The sequence below is a fragment of the Stylophora pistillata genome, chromosome 8 (genome assembly GCF_964205215.1).
Source record: "Stylophora pistillata chromosome 8, jaStyPist1.2, whole genome shotgun sequence".
In the NCBI taxonomy this organism is placed as follows: Eukaryota; Metazoa; Cnidaria; class Anthozoa; order Scleractinia; family Pocilloporidae; genus Stylophora; species Stylophora pistillata.
In genome coordinates this window covers 22,484,493-22,505,857 of record NC_142526.1, presented here as the reverse complement: position 1 = coordinate 22,505,857, position 21,365 = coordinate 22,484,493, and the positions used below count along the sequence as shown (strand labels likewise).

At 38.5% G+C, this 21,365-nt stretch overlaps 2 protein-coding genes across 2 annotated transcripts; both read left to right on the top strand.

Moving 5' to 3' along the window:
- The first annotated feature begins 1,178 nt into the window (after nucleotides 1-1,178).
- LOC111325296 (uncharacterized) lies at nucleotides 1,179-15,295 on the top strand. The gene is made up of 17 exons (XM_022929103.2): nucleotides 1,179-1,333; nucleotides 3,829-3,952; nucleotides 4,333-4,433; nucleotides 4,628-4,769; nucleotides 5,399-5,580; nucleotides 5,887-6,058; nucleotides 6,481-6,662; nucleotides 6,822-6,978; nucleotides 7,205-7,297; nucleotides 7,796-7,938; nucleotides 8,570-8,723; nucleotides 9,241-9,422; nucleotides 9,988-10,132; nucleotides 10,656-10,837; nucleotides 12,307-12,481; nucleotides 13,396-13,539; nucleotides 13,879-15,295. Exons 1-17 carry the CDS (start codon nucleotides 1,317-1,319, stop codon nucleotides 14,140-14,142), a joined length of 2,559 nt encoding a protein of 852 aa, XP_022784838.2. The 5' UTR covers nucleotides 1,179-1,316; the 3' UTR covers nucleotides 14,143-15,295.
- Nucleotides 15,296-15,821: 526 nt separating this feature from the next.
- On the top strand, nucleotides 15,822-19,697 carry LOC111325275 (flavin reductase (NADPH)). The gene is made up of 4 exons (XM_022929062.2): nucleotides 15,822-16,103; nucleotides 16,921-17,094; nucleotides 17,524-17,714; nucleotides 18,530-19,697. The coding sequence occupies exons 1-4, from the start codon at nucleotides 15,958-15,960 to the stop codon at nucleotides 18,685-18,687; spliced, it is 669 nt and encodes a 222-aa protein (XP_022784797.2). The 5' UTR covers nucleotides 15,822-15,957; the 3' UTR covers nucleotides 18,688-19,697.
- Nucleotides 19,698-21,365: the final 1,668 nt, after the last annotated feature.

Sequence of the window (21,365 nt, the reverse complement as noted above, 5' to 3'; positions counted from 1 at the left end):
AACGCCGGCATGGGATATGCCAGCCTCTAAACGAAAAAAAAATGTGTTAAGTCTCTGAAAGATCCGCTCAAACCTATGATTTCTGGTGAATCTCTTACTACTTTTAATTCAATCTAAGTTCAGATTTTGTTATTGCTGCCTCACCCACACAGGAAGTCCAATTCAAGGCAGTATGTCAAATTACTGCTCTGAACAACGGATTGGTTATAATTCACTCTGGGGAGGCTTGAAATGCAAGTGGTATCTGTAAAGGACCGACAAATGAACAGAGTTAAGCCCCAGGCAGCCTTCTTTATTTAACATTCCGTTCGACATAAAGAGGTAGAAGACGACGACTATGTTTATTTTTAGGATTTTAAATTTTGCAGTCTTAGTACATAGCATATTATTTAAACATAATTCTAGGTTGATGAATCATTTTAACATTTGATTTTTTATTCCCAAATACACGACCCACCAGCTCTGCTGAATACCCCATCGTGTTTAAATAAAGTGTTCAGTTCAGTTCAGGTCGGGATGATTTTCTTCAAATCTCTATCCCGTGGTTTTGTCTCAGCAGTGAACACAGTTGTAAAAAAATATATTGGCGGTCGGGTGCCAATGAACGTTTTCATTTCACTTACTTTCAATTCCCGTGGGTAAGGGGCGTTCGTGACAAAAGAGCTTTTTAAAAACAGATTACGAAACACTTTGGTGTTACGAAATATCTCAGCTAGAAAGTGTTCTTAACTTTCTGTGAAGGCCTTGGTGATTGGTTTTAAATCACGTTGTTATTTCTGTTTTTCTCGGCGAACGAAACTCCACAAAGTCTAGTCTAAGACAAATAATTAGAGCTAATGAGTTTCATGTTTTTTCACCTTTCTATTTTTTTATACCATTCCATATCCCGAGTGTTTTACACAAAACGCAATAGTTTAGGAGAAAGAAGCAAAATCTTGAAATATTTCCCAAAAGTACTTTATACCATTTCAGAGATTGTAATACAGCAACCTAATTCAACGAGGATGAATCCCTCAGAATGGAACAGCCAAGTAGTCGTTATCTTAGAAAATAATTACGCCACATGCACGGTTCCAGAAAGACCAATCTAGCGTGACAATAATCAAACATATTCCTATTATTGTCTTTTCATAATAGCTAATTATAAGATGTTTTGTTTGTGGGAAATGAATGCATTTTTTGACTTCCATTAAAAAAGTCATTAATCTTACAGCTTTGTCTAAAGGGCAGAGGGTTGTTTTTGTGATATCTTTGTGGAAAAAACTTGCAGAAACCGCTTTCAGCTGGTAGCTTGTTTGTTTGAACAGCTCAGAAATATGGCCACGAAGAACAGGTACAGTACAAGTTTAATTATACCCCTTAAGTGTGAGAGCAGTCTTGCTTTGATTATGTCACATGAAACTGATATGTGGATGTCGATCGGAAACGTAACTAACCACATGTGCGATCCACAAGCGCTTCATTCGGCTACTACATTAGTTCTGCAAGGGTACAACACTTCACGAAGTTCCCTGAGCTGAAAAACTATTTTGAATGGGACACACTCTCATTCTAAGGGACTGTTTGTTGAAGCTTGCAGTAAATGTTGAAATCGAAATTGATAAACTATTAAGCAATTACGCATTACGTAAGTGCTTAAAATTGACTGGATCTGTGCTCCATTTCTGGGAAAGTTTGGTTCGTAACTGACGTTTGGTCTCCATACCAGCCATTTCTGTTTGATTAAACAAAGTTTTGTCATCGTTCGATATTGGTTGTCAATCATTTGATAAAACAAAACGATTGGCAAAAAGTCTTGTAAACCAATTGAGTCAAAACCGATTAGAAAGCAAAACATAAGTGCTTACTCTGCTCAAGGACTAATAACAAACGCTTTCGTTTGAAGGTGGTAGGTTTCAAAAGAAACTGTTTTGCTGCGTCGATGGGGGTAACCAGGTAATTTGAATTTATCAACTGAGTTGATATAATGTTAATTGGCCGCCGTAAAGAGCTTAAAAACCGAAGTTTCGAGCGTTAGCCCTTCGTCAGAGCTTTCGTTTAAACATCGATAGATAAATTCGCGCGTTGTTTACAAAGCCTTACTGAGATGAAAGTACAGAGTTTCATAAAAAAAAACTTGGCTCTCCTCGAATTTCACGCTTACTGTACATTCTATTTACTTTCGGTTGCGTACTTCAATAAGTCACGTTTGACTGTAAGAGGTCTGACGTTTTACACACTACAGGTTTGTAAAAAGTTTAAGCGCATGGCGAAAGGCAAAGATGGAAGTTTTCCATAAGCCTTTCAGTTGTTTGTACCATGATATTCTGGACCGCTAGCTACTTGTTTCAGTTGTAAACAGGGATTGCTTATCTTTTTTTTTTTAACTCGGCACCCTATCAAGGGAGCGAAATCACACTGAGATGAATTTATCTTCCGTGTTGGCAGTAAAAAAGGCCCGAAAACTGTTTCTGGTTTAGGACGACGCCCCCTCAAGCGCATGGTGAAACTCATGCTTTTCTTCAAAGTTCTCTTGGAGCTGGAGGAATCTAGACTCGTGTCAAATGCAAAAGCTTAATTTTTTTTTGTCTCAAGAACGAAATATTGTGCTTGATATATGCTTCGGCAACTCCTAATAATATGATCAGCAAACCATAAAATTAACAGTGTGATTAACATTTCGCTCATCGTGGACCTCATGTACCGCCAAGCTCCTGGAATTGCTTTCCTTTTTCTGCACTTCAGTTGACCTTTTCCATTTAAGGTTCTCTGCCCCTGAGAAAACCAAATTGTCTACAGAATTATAACACGAATGATGTTATAAAATAATTACTTTCTCTTTTTCTCATTATTTGTTGGGTTTTGATTAACGTTATTCGAAATCCCTGACGTTACCTTTCATTCCTAGAAAAAAATATTTATGCAACAGAGGGCACTGTTTTTGAAAAGCACACCGTCAAACTATCTCCCTCATTTGAAAAGAAAAGTTTCATAATTGTGAGATCCTAACATTGGTTTCCTTGAGTTTTCAAGAGAAAACAGGTGTTGTTCAACTAAAAAGTTGAAGGCTTATTCAATTCAAACGCCATTAATTTGATTTTATGCAAAACTTGATCAGATCTTTAGTTTAGTTTGATTACATGACGCCTTTTCGTTTTTTGAGAGTGGACAGACGAAAGATAAATTAATTTTATAACTGAAATAAATTTTCCTGACCACTTCTCACCCCCTTCGAAGAACGTACCATTTAACTTCTTTCGCGAACTGTCCTTCGTTGTTGACAGGAATCTTTCAAATGCATAACGTCATAAGGTAAATAACTTGAATTCACCCGTTACCAAGTTTGTTTTAAACGGAGTGCTTCCCTTTTTAGAATCGTGAAACAAAGCAAAACGTATTTCAAATGAACGCAGATTTTGTTTTTTTGTTTGTTTGTTTGTTTGTTTTTTAACATATTTTTTTTTAACTTTTTCTCAATTTACTTCAAACAACCGAGGCTTCTTTTGTCTTTGCTTTCTGTACTTTTTTCAGCTTTAAAGGAACATCTCGTGGCAAAGTTAAGAATAGGATTGGCTGTTTTAACCTCATAGATTAGGCACTCAACCTTGGTTTACTGCTGACTATAAAATCCCTTCCACTCTTACCATAAAAATAGGAAATGGGAACCGCACACAAACATAGTCTAAAATACATATAAGTGAAAGGATAGAATTTGTTATGTGTCACCTTGATGGAATTTCTCGTGACTATAATCTTATTTGAAACAACCTAGCGTTGTCCTTCACTTTGTAATCTACTTAATCGTTTATCGAACCAAGGCTCTAACTGAGTTGATCTTATTATATGTAGCCGTGATACCAAGCAGGTTTATGAGGATCTGAAAGAACAATTATCCAAGTTAAGCCGCTCGTTGAAGGTCTTAGAAACCAGGGCACTAAAGCATAACTTCTCGACGAGTGAAATTGCCTCAAAGGTAAGTTAAATGTAATTACAAGATACACTTAATTTGATTTGGTTTTAATTCTAATAAAACTGAATTGAGTTTTGCTCTGACAAATGGCTAAGGCTCGAAACGTCAGCTCCAAATTATCTTATCAAACCGCCCACTGACTCAGTACTAAAGTTTTTTTTTAAATGAACTTACCCCCCACCCATTCAATGTAATCACAGTCTTGAAATAAGTATACGTTGAGTCCGAAGCTCTTATTACACCTTCATTTGATCTAGTTTTATCTGTATCCGTTTATAACAGCGTATATACCCTTAAGTTCTACACTTTCAGTATAAATATACGTCCAAATATGAAGACATATGATTGAATGCCCTGATTTAAGCTTACCGTCAACGTTATAGGGCCGGAAGACGTCTTCAGTCAAGTTATTTAAAACTGGCAAAGAGAGTGATGTCCGTTTTCTGAATAAAAATGTCCTTGATGGGTTGGCAAAACTGGAAAGGTAAGATTTTATTCCATGATGTAATACATGTTACATCATCAGGACTATAGAAGGATTTAAGTATTCATACGTGTGTTGGTGCAAACAATAATCCCTACTAACTCTGTTTCGTGGCAGCATAAATAAAAAATAACGATGCGGATCAATAAAACAGTGTCCTAACATATACTCATCTGCATGTGTTTCTGCCACAGTGCTGTGGATAGACTCGCTGAAATACGGAAGCAAAGAAACTCTAAAGAGTCTAAGATTCATGGCGCGGCCGTTGGGAGAAGAAGGAAATCCAAAAGATCCATAAACTTCGAAACAGTAGAGAATGACGTCACCAATTACAAGGTATCAGCTATTTACTTTCATTAACCATCTTTATCATCTAGGTTTCAACAGCGTAGAAATATGAATTGCAAAGACAATAGGATGAACCTTTTAATTGGAATTTGGATAAAGGATAGAAAAAAGTGAAGAAAGGCGCGTTGATGGGATCCTTTGGAAAGCTCAGTTACCATAATTATTCTGGTAGTTCTTGTGGTTCTTTAATGGTAATATTCTTGTTACAAAACTGGAGTAGATCTTTGCATAGAGCAAGTTAAACGATGTTTATTGTGGAAAAAACTTGTCTGTGGATAATCAAGTTATATTAAGTATAATATGATCAGAGTGCATATTGTCTGATTCAGATTTTTCAATTCAGTTTCAAGATGTTTTGTCAGGTTATACAGCCTGCATGTAACAAGTCTTGTCATAAAAGCAATAAAACGCATAACGCTAACGCTCACATAACGCATAACGCTCACGCATAACGCTAACGCTAAAACGCTAACGCTCCATAACGTGATAGAGCCACTCGTGGTGTTGGGAGAACACGAGGAAAGCTTATGAATCACGAGCCAAAGGCGAGTGATTATTACAAGCTGTCATCGTGTTCTCCCGTCAAGTAGCTTAAATATATTTGTTTTTATTCACAGAGCTTAATCAGCGATATATCTGCTCAAGCAGAAACAGTTGATCAGGTGACCAAATCTGGAAAAATAAGCCTAGAGGAAGGTAAAATAACCAATAGTAAAGAAGAAAAGACGAGACAGGACATCGCAGCAATAGCCAATCGATGGAATGTGCTTTGCAAAGACGCCGTCGACAAATGCACCAGGTAAAAGGGACCCTGGTCGCCTATAAAAACGTTACATTAATTTATTGCGATAGTTACTAGATTTAACTTTTGCAAGAATTAAAAGACCATAAATAACCGTCATTCGACACATCACTGATAAAGTACATGTAACATGTTTAGCTCATCAAACGGCCCCCCCAGTCCGGCACCTCCCATCTGAATTTTCTTCATACCGGGGATCTTCATCAAATATGGATACCTTTTTCACTCGACATTTCGCCTCTTTGAGCTTATGAAGGTATCCTAAATGGAATGAAACATCACATTTCATTTTAATTATTTCAGCATCGAAGCGTTTGTTCTGGAGATGCAAACTGAATATTCCAAGTTAGATTTGTGGATGAAAAATGCTGAAATCGCGGATTCATTGCTTATGGAATACGACCCATACGCAGATCAACCGGAAAAATTGGGAACCACGATTACAGCTGTGAGATTACAGCTTCATGAAAACCAGGTGTGTATCGTTATACAGACCTGTACGCTAGTACGCAAAACAGCTGAGTTTCGTCATGTTTCGACTTCTTTATGGATCGAGACCACAACGCTTTTTTTGTTTGTTTGTTACTTTGTTGCTGTCGTTCTTGTTAATGCTTTCACTCATTAAACTGCAATTTAGCACACGTCTCACTTCATGTATTCCCAAATGAGTTCGTATAATTAATTGAGCCATGAGCTTTCTTTAGACACCCCGGGTTAGCTATTAGCACCAGCGGCTTATAAGCAAGATTTTGAAAACTTCGGAACTGAAGGTTGAGAGCTCCTTAGTAATCACAAATAACGAAAATGGAGGAAGAAACAAAAACAACAAGAATTTAACAATTTGAAAAACGTACTAGTTGTTTGAATATAAAAGTGCTTTAATTTGTTCTTATGCAGAAAGTCTTAGAGAACTTCAGAAAGTCCAAACCTAGATTGCATAACATGAACGATATGGCCACTACACTCATGAAGAGTGGACGGCTCGACGGGGGAGATGCTGAAGAATTGGAACGTGTCATCAATGTTATCGTGGCAAAATGGGAATCAATCGATAATCGGCTAAATGCAAGTCGAGACAGGTAATATATGAAGGAGTTGGTTTGAGGATTTGATGTAAATGAACTGCAGTTGTAAACGTACCTACATTTCACGGGTAATTAACATCCAAATTTACTAAATGAAAGTATCTTTGAGAAACTAAGGGTTATGCTAAAATTTTGAATTCATTCACTTTATAGAATTTATGCCGAGATCAACAAGTTGAGACAAAGGCTGGTAAAGCAGAGGAAGTCGATTATTCGAAGATTCAGCTCACGAAGAAATTCGTCTTTTCGAAGGAAAAGATCCATGCGGAAAAAGCGCGAGGCGCAGCAGAGAAAAGAAGTCGAGGCAAAGGTAATCCGGCAAAATTATAGCAGCCATTCCCTTAAAAACGGCCACTTGCTGCCGACGAAGGGACGTGAAAGGAAAAAGAGGGCGTATATTAGCATTTATTTAAAAAAGGGTACTATTTTTAACCATTGTCTTTTGTCGAAGATAAAGTTCGAGGTCGGTTTTGTTGGATTTGTAAAAAAGACTAGCTTGACTAACACTTTAACCAGTTTTTGTCACTATCCCTCAGAATCCGGATGTTAAAGAAAGAAAAGTTGATATCTCTATGAAGGAAACTGTTACCAAAAGAACATCTCTGGATTTGACTGTTTCATCAGACCAGGTGAGCAATGTTGGTTTTATCTCAAAACTGAACAGAATAACGCTCCAAAAACTGAAGCGATCCTTTAACCACACTCCCGGTAGTGACTAGAATTCTTCTCGTCACATTGTCAGTACAATATCTAACGTGCAGGTGATCAACACCTTTCAATATGAGTAAATTCGATTACGATCCAAATTCCCTTTGATAAGTTACATGGAAAACTATGACGCCAGTAAGAGAGAAACACAGATAAGATCATGGGAGTTTAAAGGCCGAGTAAACTTTTAAATCTGACATACATGTACCTCAGTCTCAGTGTACAGGAGAAAAGAGGCTTTGGAACGATATTCTTTGTAATGATCTCCTTGCAAAGTAAAACTAAGGAAATTAATTAATGACAATTCTACATTGATTCGATCAGTAAAGGTCTACATGCACGAACTTGAACTTGCAAGTTGTTTCATACAAAACTCTACCAATCTCAGACGTTTTTTCGTCATTTTGTTCGCGCATCAGAAATCAAAAGGTAATGAAAGGATTGGTGATTTATCCACGAACGAGACTGTTACCAGCTCAGCTTCCGTGGATTTGAATGCCTCGCTGGACCCTGTGAATGTTTTTGTGAAAATAGACAACCATTCTGAAGAGGAAAGGCTCAGGTAAAGTTCTGCACTTATTTGAGAGCCTTTTAACGTGTAAATTTGATCTAATCGATAGTGGCTAGGCCTTTTGGTGAGAGACTATAGAGCATTTTTCCATCGCAATGTCTTTAGTTGATAATTTCAAGTTCTTCTCTCTAGCTTCCTTTTGATGTACATTTCTTTCTACTACTACGGGGCAATAAAATGAAAAGACGGGGGAAAGTTGGGATCCATTGAGTCTCCTTGAGGGAGCTACATGTTGGGGGTGTTGGAATGAAACCATTTAAAAATACTTTTCCGAGGTAGATTTGCCTCAGATAGGCAAGAGAAATTCAAAAGAGAACCAGGACAGTTTAAGAAGGAGGGTCAACAAGAATTAGATCGAGAAACTTGAAAAGCCTGAGGAAAAAAAAAACCTTAAGGATACAGAACTCGTTGAACGTTTTTGAGTTAAGGATCACAGTGTTTCTTTTTTCCCATGAGATATTTACCTTATCATATATACACTTTGCCAAGGGATTATGAACTTTGCTTTCCTTTGCCTAAGTAACACCTTGGGCTTTACGGGCCTTACTTTCATCTTACTATCATGTTTACCATGATTGTTTAGTCTGTAGTAACAAAAGATATTACCTGATTTCATCAACAGGTTGGAGAAACAGTCGATTGCTTTTAAATCCTTGGACTCATCCTTGAAGTCGTGCGAGAAGTGCGAGGAAAGTCTTGAGGAGGAGTCGCTCCAGAAATTTTCAGTTGCAGAGTCAAGTAGGAAGGACCTGGAAAAACAGTTGAACGATATCACGGTAAGCTGAGAGCATGCGGGTATCTAAACTTAAGTGATTTTGTAGCATTTAGGATGTTTTGTCAGAGATATTCTTGTCACATTTTGTGTCTTTTAAATTGTCCTGATGTTCGAAAAATCAACTTTTGTACGCACATTATGGTTAAAGATCAGTAAGCTCTCGGTATGCTTGAGGGTGGTTCGTCTCCTTTTCACCTTTTTCCTGGTATGGAGATTACCTTCCCTTCCCACGATACACGTTTTCTACTATACTCCTAACACTGAAACTCGCCAACATTATTATCCAACCCCCTGACCTAAATACTTTGGATCTTCAAAAACTTTCATTCAGAGGGGTTTACCTTGCTTTTAGTAAGCTTAGGAATCGTCAGTACAATTTTGGCTAATTTTTTAAAAACGCGCACCACGAATTCAAACATTCAAAGGACAGACGATTTACGTAAATCCAGCGTACTTGCCAGGTGTTTATTTATTGAAATTTATTTATCAAAAATTAAAAGATGATTTTCAATTTTCAGGGATTTGAGGGGGACGTAGGGAAATCAAGATCTGAGTTCGATTCAGTGGCAGATAAGTTTGAGAAGTCTAAAGAGGAAGACCTGTTCAATGATACGGACAGTGAAATCCTGGACAAGAGGGTGGAGGATCTGAAGAACAGCTGGGATCAATTGTGGGGAGAACACACCGTAAATAAGAATCGGTAGGAGATCCACCATTTTGTAAGTTTTGAAAAGAAATGAGTGGTGAAATAGGATGATAAATCAAAACAAAAAGGTTAGCCCTTTTGAGTTATTTTCATATCCATATTAACTAACTTCTCTCCCAGAAAGAATATTACACTTATCTCGCGTGTTGCAACCATGTTTTCGTAGAAAAGTGCACGGATCCTTATAGAGCTTGATTAGCCATTTCAATGATTGGAGATGAGAGTCATGATATCTTCGGTGGTGTTCATTTTTAGAACTTAACCTATATGGAAAATTTTGTCTCTTGGTTTGATCTTCTCTTGAGGTTGCATGTGACATCACTCGTTTTACACTCACTGCTTGCATGATGGGAAGGTATTTTCCTTGTTCTCTTTCTGTATCTAAATGCCGCGTTATCTTATGAGTGTGTGGGTGAAAACTGATTGCAACTTTTAACTCACCGAGTTCGAGGTCTGCAGTGTACGATTTACTCACTCGATTTTAGCCCTAGGTAAACAACCTCAGCGAGCGTCATAAAAGAGAGATATGATTAAAAACGTTTTTTTGTCATCACTGTAGCATCATTAAAGCCGTTCTGGATCTTAATGACGAGTCCTTACTAAAGATAAATGAGGACTTTGACGATATCGAGAGGGAAATAAATAGACCCGAAATGTACGAAGATGAGCGGCTCTCGCTTGAAGAAAATATCCTTAAACAGAAGGTACATTATGAATCTAAAATCACCGTTTTTCATACAAGATTTTACCACAATAAATTATCAGTTGTTGGTGGCACTAGTAGGTTAAAAGTGGGTGGTGATCCCTAAAAAATTCGCAATTTAATTCTGGCTTGTTCTGCTGTTATTTTCCTTCAAAAACAACAAGTGGAACTGAAGTGGTAAAAAACAGCCAACACCAAATCTGTCCAAGTGATTTATGGGGAAATGCAAAGTGATAAGAGAGAAAAATTAGGACTCGTGTTATGGCAGTGAAAGGGTTCACACGAAAATAGGCTACCAAACTAAGATTTTCCCTGCGTTTTTGAAGAATCATAAGCCTGGTGTAAATTAGCTCCGGCAAGGAATCCTTTACACTAAGTTTCCCTAAAATATTTGTGAATTCATGTCTGTTATCTCTTCACTGGAAGAATTCTTGTTACGATCGTTAAGACCCTACCATTTATCGGTGATCTAAAGGTAATCTATTCCCCATCCCTAATCTCTCTTTATTGCTATATTTGCTCAGCGCCTGATGGATGATATAGAATCTTATGACAATAAGATCATTGAGGTGAATGTTTCAATGCAAAACCTACTGGAGAGGGGTTTGATCGAGAAAGAGAAGTTTGAAAAAGTCCACAAGGAAACAGGTGGTCTTAGAGAGAAACAGAAACGACTAAGGAAAATGTGCAGTGAATATGGAGATAGGTAAGGCATTATATTATTGAAAATTTTAAATGTCAACTTAAGAGGAACTGACCATGTAGCGTTTACGGCAACCAAAATCTAAATTCTCAAGTTCAAGGGCGTGTCGCTCCAAAACGCGGTTAACGAGGTGTTTGGGACTATTTTACTGATCGGAATGACAAACCAAAGTTGACTGTTTTGCACGAATCTTTATTCTTGAAAGGCAATCGACCACGAACCACAATCAATGACGAAAATAACGATTATTCTCACGGTCAATCAATCTATCGAACGATCGATCGTAAACTGAAACAACAATACAACGAAGTTCTATCAATCAAACGAAAAGCCGCGGAATACATGATCAAAGAATCGCGTGTCAAATACTGGGCTCTAAAGTCTATAACGAGATTAACAATACAAGTAAAACAAAACAAAAGTTTGGAAACATTGAAAGAGTTTTGATGACTGATAAACAGCCCATTGTTCTATCTAAAAGATGGGCGTTCACTGACTCGCAAATTGGCACGAATTTGGCCTTTAAATCTTAAATCTTAAATCTATACAGATCATTGCAGTATTTGTTTGTATATTGTCGCCCAACACTGAAAAGACTGGAAAGGAAAAAACAAAGTTACAAAGGTACTCACATTTCGGTCCCGCTTGTGCCAGAGGTTGAGAAAACGAAAGGGCGAAAGTTTACCAAGGCTATTCAAAACTTACGAAGAACTGATTAAAGGAACGCTAAACTTGCCTTTTATATGCGCGTGGTGACGCTGAAAGGTCCGATTACAAAACCAATACAAATACAGAAAAACAGATAAGCATTGTAACTATAAGGCTATCTAAGATCATTCTGAAATTAGTGAACTAATCAATAATCAATCAAGAAATGAGCCTTCTGGCTAATGTCCTTAACAATTAATAATAATGATGATAATAATAATAATAATAATAATAATAATAATAACAATAATAATAATAATAATAATGAACACGTAAATTGAAGCTCCCCCTTAGGGGCTTCTCAGCCACAACGTAGACTAACGAAGTGCTTAAAAATCCGCACTGGCCGGAGGCAGACCAGCGGGCTATTTACAGAGTGCAGCCGAGGAGTTGAACCAGGGGCAACTGGGAACAAATCCAGTGAGTGGCAGGGTGGAGGACTTGAACCCGGGACACCGCATTACAAGTCTAGCACCCTAAGCACTCGGTCACGCCGCCTCCTAAAACATTTTCTCCGATTTTTGCTTCCAACGAAACACTCTTTCGCAAGGACTAATTATTTTTTCATTAATACTTATTAATACTTTAGATTGCTCGAGGTTACTTTAAATATTTGTGCACATCCCTTTTTTCTCATCTTTTTTTTTACACTGCGTATGAGCATTATTTATGTGAGATTTAACTGCAGAGTAGGCAAAAGATATTCATTTCCTTGAGATTCAGTTTCATCAGACAAATTCTGAAAGACTTTTTTTCTCCTCTAGATTGGCAAAAGAGCTTCTTGATTTTAACCAGAGGAATAATAATGAATCTCCTGTACAAGTGGAAGAAGAAACAATTACGATTGGCGATGATTACAGCATGCTGGCTGCATCATTGGATGATATCCTCGCAGATGATATCTCTGACGAGGGATTCGCAGAACTGGACTCTTCTAAGGTAACGAGTAAATCACATCATCAATTATAACATAACCAAAGTAAAGCGCGCGCTCTGATTGGTCAATTTAGCGTCCCCCATTTGCCCATGGGTGTACGCTGCTGACGTGAGCAAATGCAAAGACTATTTTTCCGCGCGCGCTTGTTTTTTTCTGGTCACGTAAGATTTGTTAAATAAAAGGGAACTCTTTAGCTACAATGTATCAATGTTATGTTATAAAACAAATGGTAAACACCACAGCGTACACTATTGAGTTATGGATGCACTTGGGAGGTTTGCTAAGCACTCAAGAAGCTAGAGTCGCTCTCGGCTATCGCCTCGAGCGACTCTTACGCTTCTTTCGTGCTTAGCAACCTCCCGCGTGCATCCATAACTCAATAGTGTACGCTGTGGTGTTTACCATTTGTTAATTATCCGTTGAGATCTATCCTTTTAGACAATTCAAAACAGTCATTTCTTTTTCTGTTATCCAGAGTCTAAGGGTACAGCATTTATTTCGATTTTCAACCATGGGCTTGCTGCCGATTGCATTGATACTAATGTAAAAAGTGCTCGTCTAACTCACGATCCCTTCATTCAGATACTTCCAAGTCATGTCCGTCAAGTCATATAATTATAAAATGTTTATGGGCGTCTTTAAAATAAAAAGAGAGGCGTTTAAGAGTTTGATTTGACCAAGGATATTTCGGTTTTTTTTAACAATCCTGGTAGGCGTTCAAGCGAGAATGCTTGTTTTAATTAATTCTCTGTGAAACAATGTTTTCCATTTTAATTGTTCCCAAAGGCGCCCCATCAAGATGCATTTTAATAGGCAGATAGTTCTTTTTTTGATTATTGGCGTTATGCATGGGCTAACGATATAAAGATCCTAGACTGTAATGCGGATTTTGACATGAATGTTTTTGCCTGTGCAGTCAGTCCTAGAGATGAAAATGAGCGATTTTGATGGACACGTTCAGTCGATGAACCGATGGATGAATGACACCGAGAAGTTAGTGAATTCGCTTCATGTGGGAATGGATCCCAGTGAAGTTTCAAAGAGGATCCAGGAAATCAAGGTGGGTTTAAAGACTTAGAAAAGCACTCCTTTCAGAAAATGGCTGCATTAAAAGGTTTCAAGAAGACAACTACCCTTCCAAACACATTTGCTAGGGCACTCGCTGCTTCCTCTTCCTTTCTTCATTTTGGTCTTTAAAATACCAAGCACAAACCAATCTGGTGATCAAGGGACAGGTGCTTTAGAACACTACAAAGGGTATTTCAAAGGGGTGTCTTACTATTTATGTATCTTGACAGTCTCGTTTTCTAAGAATTTAGATCGGGTAAATTCTTGTCTCTTTCTTTATTTTTTGTTTGTTTTATTTGTTTCATACTTTTTTGTTCCTGTTGTTTTCCAGATACGCTGTACAGACATAGACAAAAAGGAGGCTAAGGTGAAATACATAAATAAACTTGGCCAAGAAATAACTGCTGAGTCCCTTGACATGGCCACCACTGAAAGTGTTGAGGAGAAGGTTGTAACGCTGAACAAAAAATGGCGTGACACAAAGGAAATGTTAAGTGACTACTGTGACATGGAAGAAGATGAAGCCTCAGCATTTGGAAATTGCTGTTGTTTTCAAATGGTCCAGAAAGCGTTTCACGCGTGTTTCTATAGCTGAATGGAGTCCGTCAGAAAACATATCTCCTTATAGAAGACGAATTATTCCACCGGTTGCGTAATTATCATTACGCCGCTTCAGCCTCGCTTCACAGTTGTAACCAAACTGGATTATATGGACACAGTTGTAACCAAACTGGATTAGATTATAATAATGCATATAGATTTACGTGCAATATGAATGATAAAGTATTATTATAAACTTGCATTTATATATCTGAAGGAACAGGATGTCAGTTTGAGTAAATAGAAGAAGACAGATGTACAATTTTAATAGAAAAATGTTGTTAGTTTTAGTAAGAGTTGGGACATAAGAAAAGGTGAGTCCACAGGAGGAATCGAAATCAAGACCTTCGGATTCCGGGTTCTTATGCCCAATCACTGAAAAGAGAACGATATTGTGAGTTAGGCCATTAATAATTTCTTATTTGACGCACGTCCTGCGTCCTGCAAAATCAGAGATGTCGAAAGCATCATGCGAGTGAACAGAAGAACGAAAAACGATAAATTGGACTGCGTTAGGTGGTGGTCTTTATTATGTCGGTTTCTTGGTCCTCGTTGATTCACGACTCAGCTCACCTTGCTTCATGGGTTCTGTCTCCCACAGTCGCATATTTTCTTACTTTTAAATATTTTTTGCTTTAATGATTCAGAATTGAGGGCACACTAGAACAAAAGCAAGCACCTCTTATCCATAGACTTTATTTGACCTCCCTGAAGGCATCGTCTAATCAATGTATTCTCACCTAAAAATAAAGTTTCGAACTATGTTTTCCAGCTACAAAACAAAGAACGAGATACCCGCAGATTTATTTGCGGGTCCAGAGGGAGGGCGTCTAAGGGTCTCGCACTTGATAAGCCAGACTTTAGGAGGAGAAAACTCAGGCATGACAACACAGCTCTAGCTCTTTCCTTCGATAATAGGACTCAACATCGAAGACATCTCCTTTAACTACTTCAAGGTTTCGATGTCTGTTAAATTAAAACAGAACATGATAGTGAGAGCAATGGGGATGATTTAGATCTGTTATGTATTACTTGGGAGTCCAAAAAATAGCTGATTTTTTTCCTTTTCTCGTTGTGTCTTGCACGAACACTGAATGTTAGTAAAAACAGTTATTACGCGGTGATAATAAATTTTGAAGGGCCTTTCAGTAGTCGACAAAAACCGTGAAATGATTGTTTACTTTCCCAAGAAAATGGGCGAGTTTATGAAAATTGCCTCACTGCTACTCATTTGACAATCTCGGATAAAAATACGCATTTTAAAGCAGCGCGCCACTCACTTTCCGTTGAAAATAATATAGACATGACTGACACGTAATTTTACCGATAAACTTGCATGTACTCTATGCACTGAAACATTTGCATTGCGCGTTCATCCGAGAAGATGTCTTCAATTGTACTGTTAATTATCTTTCATTTTATTTTTTTTGATTTTGCTTGAGGGTCTAGAAAGAAACTGGAAGAATCACTTACGTTCACAAAAACAAGATTAAAGACGACAAAAATTAGCATAATATGATAAGCAAGTCAAAATCTTTTACTTAATAGAGAACCTTTCCGAGCCTCTCACTACAGCAGTGACAGCATGGCCTTTTGCCAGAGCCTGCTGAACAACCTCAAGTACCTTTGGTCCTGATGCACCAAATGCTACCAGCTTAGGAAACAATAACTCGCCATGGATCGACTTGAGCAGTGTCTCAATATGTATCGTAGCCAGTGGTTGGTGTTTCGTGACTTGATTGCTGAAGCGTGACTTCAAAACTGTGTCGGCTGCTTGCTGCAAACATATATTCATGTAAATTTCTGAGCTATGGCTACTGCAGCAGAGTTACTCTTTCCTAAGCTGGTAGTCTTCGGTGCTACAGGACCAACAGGCCTCGCAGTCGTTCAGCAAGCTCTGGAAAAAGGCCATACTGTTACCGCTGTAGCGAGAAACCCTGAATCTTTTCCCATAAAGTAAGTGATTTTCATAGCTTACCGTTGTTGATGTCTGTTGTTCTTTAATTGCTCTGTACGAACCGAAACAACTTTTGCTTGTCGAATTCAATACTTACCTGCTTCAATTTTATTTTTATGGCGAGAAAAAAAATTATTCCTTTCCACGGCAATGTTTCAAGACATCAGTGCAAGCAAACTAAGCGCAAATCTAACTTCTAAGATCTACGTCTCGAATTTGCATATATGTCGTAAATTGGCGAGTGGACCTAATTCATTTCAGCCCATTACGATTCCTGTTAATCATAGGGAGTGTATCTGAAAGTTTCCGTAACATTTTATTCTTATAGGAAATCAGTTCTTAAATAGTAGTAAATCAAGTGAAGATTATTCAACGCAACAGTAAAGGCGATCGAAGATGCCACGCTACCTTACATGTCAACCTTATTTGCATATATTCGCTCGTCACGTGCATCACTCTTAACTGTGTTTAAGTTCATTACCATCGGTTTTTGTCAAACATGAATAGAGGCCAGAAGAAAAGCCCAGATAATTTGTAATCATCATCCTTGAGAGCGAGATTTTGTAAGTTGATCAAAGTACACCTGATACAAGCTGATATAAGTTACTTTTTAAAGGACTGGTGTGGGTCACGACTTCTACAGGTAAAACCCTGATGAGTCAGTCACGCTTATATTACTATTTAATTAAATTTGAGTTAAATTTCATTCCTTGAGGTTTGAAACGCTTAGGGCGTTACCAAACGGAGTCAAGGGGAGAATAATTGAAGAACCAAATTACCTCCCATCTAAAAAGTTTGTAATATTTTTAACCTCAGACAAGAAAACCTGGAAGTAGTTAAAGGAGATATCTTTGATGTAGAGTCTCTGGTTCCCATCATTGAGGGAAAAAATGCAGTGCTGTCATGTCTGGGTTTTCATAAAGGAACAATTTTCTCGCCGACAACGCTATACTCCAAATCAATAACTCCTATCACATCGGCAATGGAAAGGTAATATACTTGTTAACTTTGCTTTTAATCAGTCTCTAGCTCTGTAACGTGGAACTTTCAACACACTTGCCTACAGAAAAGGATAGAGCTTAAACATCTTGAAAAGGCCTTATAGGACAGGTTGTCTCATGATATTCAGTAAATCCGATCTCCTATTCTAATTTGCTACTATGCTTCGGCAAAGAACGTGGGACACTTTAAAATCATACTTCCACAGTTCCTTTCTCCACCCAGGAATAAACGAGTTATGAATACGGCAGGGTGGAGGGTGGGGTAACCTTGCAATGAAAAAGCATCCCATCCAGGGAGGGGGGAGGTAGTGATACTCCTAGTCGCTTCATGCTAATATAAGTTGGCGGGCTAAGCTCCGACTTGGTGGGCCGCTAGGGCCGAAAACAGTGTTTAAACACATTTGTTTCAATTGCACAGGACAGGTGTCGGTCGATTAGTTTGTATGACTGGTATTTACACTCAAAAAGATCCGTCAAATCCCAGGTTATGGGATTGGTTTGGACGGCCGCTGGCACGGGCCTTCATAAACGACATGGTACTGATGGAAAATATTGTAATGGAGTCCAAGATCTGTTACACTATTGTGCGACCTCCAATCCTGACAAAAGGTATATCATCACCAAATAATAATGTTCCTTTAAAATACTCTATTCCTTAGTATTCATAGATCGTAGATGTAGTGAAAACCACGAATCTAGTTGAGTAATAATTATTTTTGTAACTTGTCTGAATGAGGATCTCACATACTTTGATCCCAAAGGAATAGTTTATTGTTGTCACCAAGTATGCTCAAGATCTTGTCTTTGTTTGCAATTACGATTCGAAGAAGGTTTACTGGCTAAGCACTTACATGGTTTATTGTTAGGTATTTGAAAAAAAAAGTCAGTTTCACTCGTAAAGCTCAAGACAGGTTTGAATTCTTTGAACATACTGATACATGATAATAATGTACGAAACAGCTATTCATTTTTCGGGCGATCTTGAGTTCAGAGACACCCTCCTAAGTGCTTATGAACTAAGTATCAAAGAAAATGCTTAGGAATCAGATGCAGCCTTGAAAACCCATCTCTCCATGCCCTTCTACTCTATAACTTCAATTCCATGAATATTTTGAACGACCACGACAAAAAAACAGTTCAACCTTTCATTAGGTTTTTCCAATACAACCCTGTTCCATAGACCAACGTCAAACGGCCACCTCACTACAACGGTATCCGGCTAAGAAACTTTGTCCAAACGCTATGCAAATCAATTACTTTGAACACTTAAAGAAGTAAAACCTTCTTAATACGTTCACTTCTCCGTAATGGCTGGTTAGGGAAACCTCAGGATGTCATTGTTGATGGGGGATTACTAAATTACAAAGTTTCTTAAGTTTCAAAACGCAATACGTTTTTGTAAGCGTTTGTTTTTTTTGTCCCAGGCCCTTTGACCGAAACTAATTATGTGGTGGCCGAGGGACAGTCTGTACCAAGATCCGCCTGGAGAGTTTCTCGCGCTGATGTCGCTCACTTCATGCTGAAATCATTGCAGACCAATGAATGGGACAACAAGGGCGTCGCAATCGCTGGCAAAAAGTAGAGTTTTTCTTTAAGGTCAGCACACACGAGGGGACTAGTCACTGCGACTAGTCCCAGCGACCAGTTTCATGCGACTAGTTCCTTCGTGTGAACTACACATTTCTGTGGTCGCAGGGACCAAAAATTTGGTCCTTGCGACTGGTCGCACAAATTCAAACTGGTTTGAATTCGTGCGACCAGTCGCAGGGACTTGTCGCATGAAACAAATGTTTGTCCCTTCGTGTGAACTGTTTGTGCGACCAGTCCCTGCGACTAAACGGTAAATAAGCCAATCACGGGTCAGTATGATGCGTGACTTCCGGTATTTGTAAACATTGCAGTTTCTATGAATTTTTCCTGAATTCTAGATTTCTACAACTGATGAATAAAAAACTATTTCTACTTTTGTAAACATATATAGATGTCTTGGAGCCGTTTTGATGAAATTTTTACCCAATTTGACTCTGTGTCTGTGAAAAATAAAGAACAAAACAAAACAAAAACGGAACACGTAAAAGCATGAATCATCCGACTGAATAAGTGTAGTTCATTTGCGTTGATGTTTAATAGTCCAATTTTGTTTTCGCGTAACGCCCCAGACTAAGAAACATCTATTGCCTCTTAATTTTCCTATGTTCTTGTGCAATTGAGTGCCCTCGTGTGAACGTCTTAAGGGACTAGTCCCTGCTACCGGTCCCCTCGTGTAAACCCTTCAAAGACTTATCGCCGGGACTAGTAGCACGGACTAGTCGCAGTGACCAGTCCCCTCGTGTGTGCCGACCTTTAGTCGTTAAGTTTGCCTCGAAGTATAGACACTCGTTTTGTCACAGTCAAGGCGACCATGCTCCAAATAGATAAAAGAAAATGGTGCCTTTGCAAACTAGCTGTTCAGAAATTCTCTTTTTATTTTGTCTTACTGGATATTAAAGGCGAGGTTATTTGTGAGCTAAAGGGCGTACACTGTAGTTCAAATCTCTCAAATGTGTTGCCATTGAGGCCTTAAATAAACTGTACTAAAGCAGGTTCCATGAATGAATGAATATTGTTATCATTCCCAGTTTGAACAAGAAACAAAATAACTATTGAAAATACCACGTCAGTAAAATGGGTGAGACTCAAACTGTAGAACCCATGCAATGCAGAGAGTCAGGAAGAAATAAAAAAAAAACCGGATTCCACTTCAGGATTAAACGACCGTGAACTGAGACAATAAATAGCGTGGTAGATAAAACATAAAATAAACTCTTCTCATATGCTAAAAAAAGGTTGACACAAGCTCATATTGTCATTGATGGAGGGGGGGAGGGGAGATAGGGTGGAAAGGAAGGCAAATTTATATCCACCCTATATACTTTGAAAGAGCAGTTGGAACTAAGTTTGTTATTGGAGTAAGAAGAATCCTAAATCTACTATTAATAATAAATACAGTAGATTAAACCCAATGCGGCTTCTTTCGCGCTCGATGAGCCAAACCGTGCTACAGTCCGAAGAGACTGGATCCGCCTTTTGAAAAGACGAAATAGTACTGGAATCCAGTACTCAACAAAGTGGCGGATAATTTGAGCGAAGCGCCGATTTGGTTAGTCTCCCTCGCAGCCGTTTTTTTTTTTTTGGATGTCACGCAACGCTCCTCCAAAATAACGGCTGCTGACAACCGAACTACATTCCTTTCTCATTGTCCTTGCAGTTTGGTCGCGGTCTATTGAACAGACCAGTCACATACCAGAAAATCTGAATGACGTAAGGTTTCACGCGAAAATGTGGATGTGGCAGATGATCTAGCTATCATGTCGGGAGAAACACTGAAGAAATCTGTCGATGAGAGCTCGAAATGTTTCACATGTTCATCGTTGTGCCCTGGTAAAGATAGAATATATATTTTTGAGAAAACTTCTCACAATTTGGTTGAAATTATAGAATCTACGCTTAACATAGACGTCAACTGCTACGCCAACGACACGAACGCTAGATTGTTTGAGCGGTTGTTAAAGTTTCAGCGAGCAACTGAGAAAGTAGAAGAAGCTAAAAACTGAACTGAAACTCCTTATTCGCACTATTTCAAGAGGTTACTACAGATTATAAAAGTCAGAATATATAAGAAACAGTAAATTACATCAATAATCAAAAGGAAATACAAGACGCCTTTCAATCTGGGCCAAGGGCTAAACGCTTGCTTTGACCTACAGATGGAGATTAGGAGGAAAAAAGTGCGTGCTTGCCGTCAACAAACCGGGCAAAGCTTCGAGAACACTGCAATTTAGGTCGGCCAACGTCTCCTACACTACTTGTACTTCTTCATTTGCCAGTCCGCTGCTAGCTGGAGCGAACTCGATTAGTTATGTTAGTGGCTTCTTATCACCGGTACAGGAAATCGGCCCGAATTATCGAGTGTTTCCGCACGTTGGTACAACGCAACAACAATAACAATATTATGACCACTTTCATCGGTAACATGGTCAAACACGAGCGGGAGTGCTTGATATATTAACGATTTCCCGGATCCTGTAGGCAACTTAACAAAAACATCTTCTTTCTCGACTAAAACTTTTTTAATTGCAAGCTTCTGGTGAGCATTAAGCTCGAAAATTTTGAACTTTGACGACTCTTTGCGAAAAGCTCTTTCAAGCACCGCCATTTGTCTTGTGTTTTCCACATGAGGATCGCGATAGAAAACGATATCTGATTGGACGAGTCTCAAAA

What these genes read in the sequence shown, in the direction of transcription:
- LOC111325296 (XM_022929103.2), top strand. An exon ending in TACAGCTTCATGAAAACCAG is followed by an intron (nt 6,059 to 6,480) that starts GTGTGTATCGTT and finishes GTTCTTATGCAG; the next exon opens with AAAGTCTTAGAGAACTTCAG. An exon ending in CTAAATGCAAGTCGAGACAG is followed by an intron (nt 6,663 to 6,821) that starts GTAATATATGAA and finishes TTCACTTTATAG; the next exon opens with AATTTATGCCGAGATCAACA.
- LOC111325275 (XM_022929062.2), top strand. Translation starts at nt 15,958, where the DNA reads ATGGCTACTGCAGCAGAGTTACTCTTTCCTAAGCTGGTAGTCTTCGGT. An exon ending in CCTGAATCTTTTCCCATAAA is followed by an intron (nt 16,104 to 16,920) that starts GTAAGTGATTTT and finishes TTTTAACCTCAG; the next exon opens with ACAAGAAAACCTGGAAGTAG. An exon ending in ACCTCCAATCCTGACAAAAG is followed by an intron (nt 17,715 to 18,529) that starts GTATATCATCAC and finishes TTTTTGTCCCAG; the next exon opens with GCCCTTTGACCGAAACTAAT.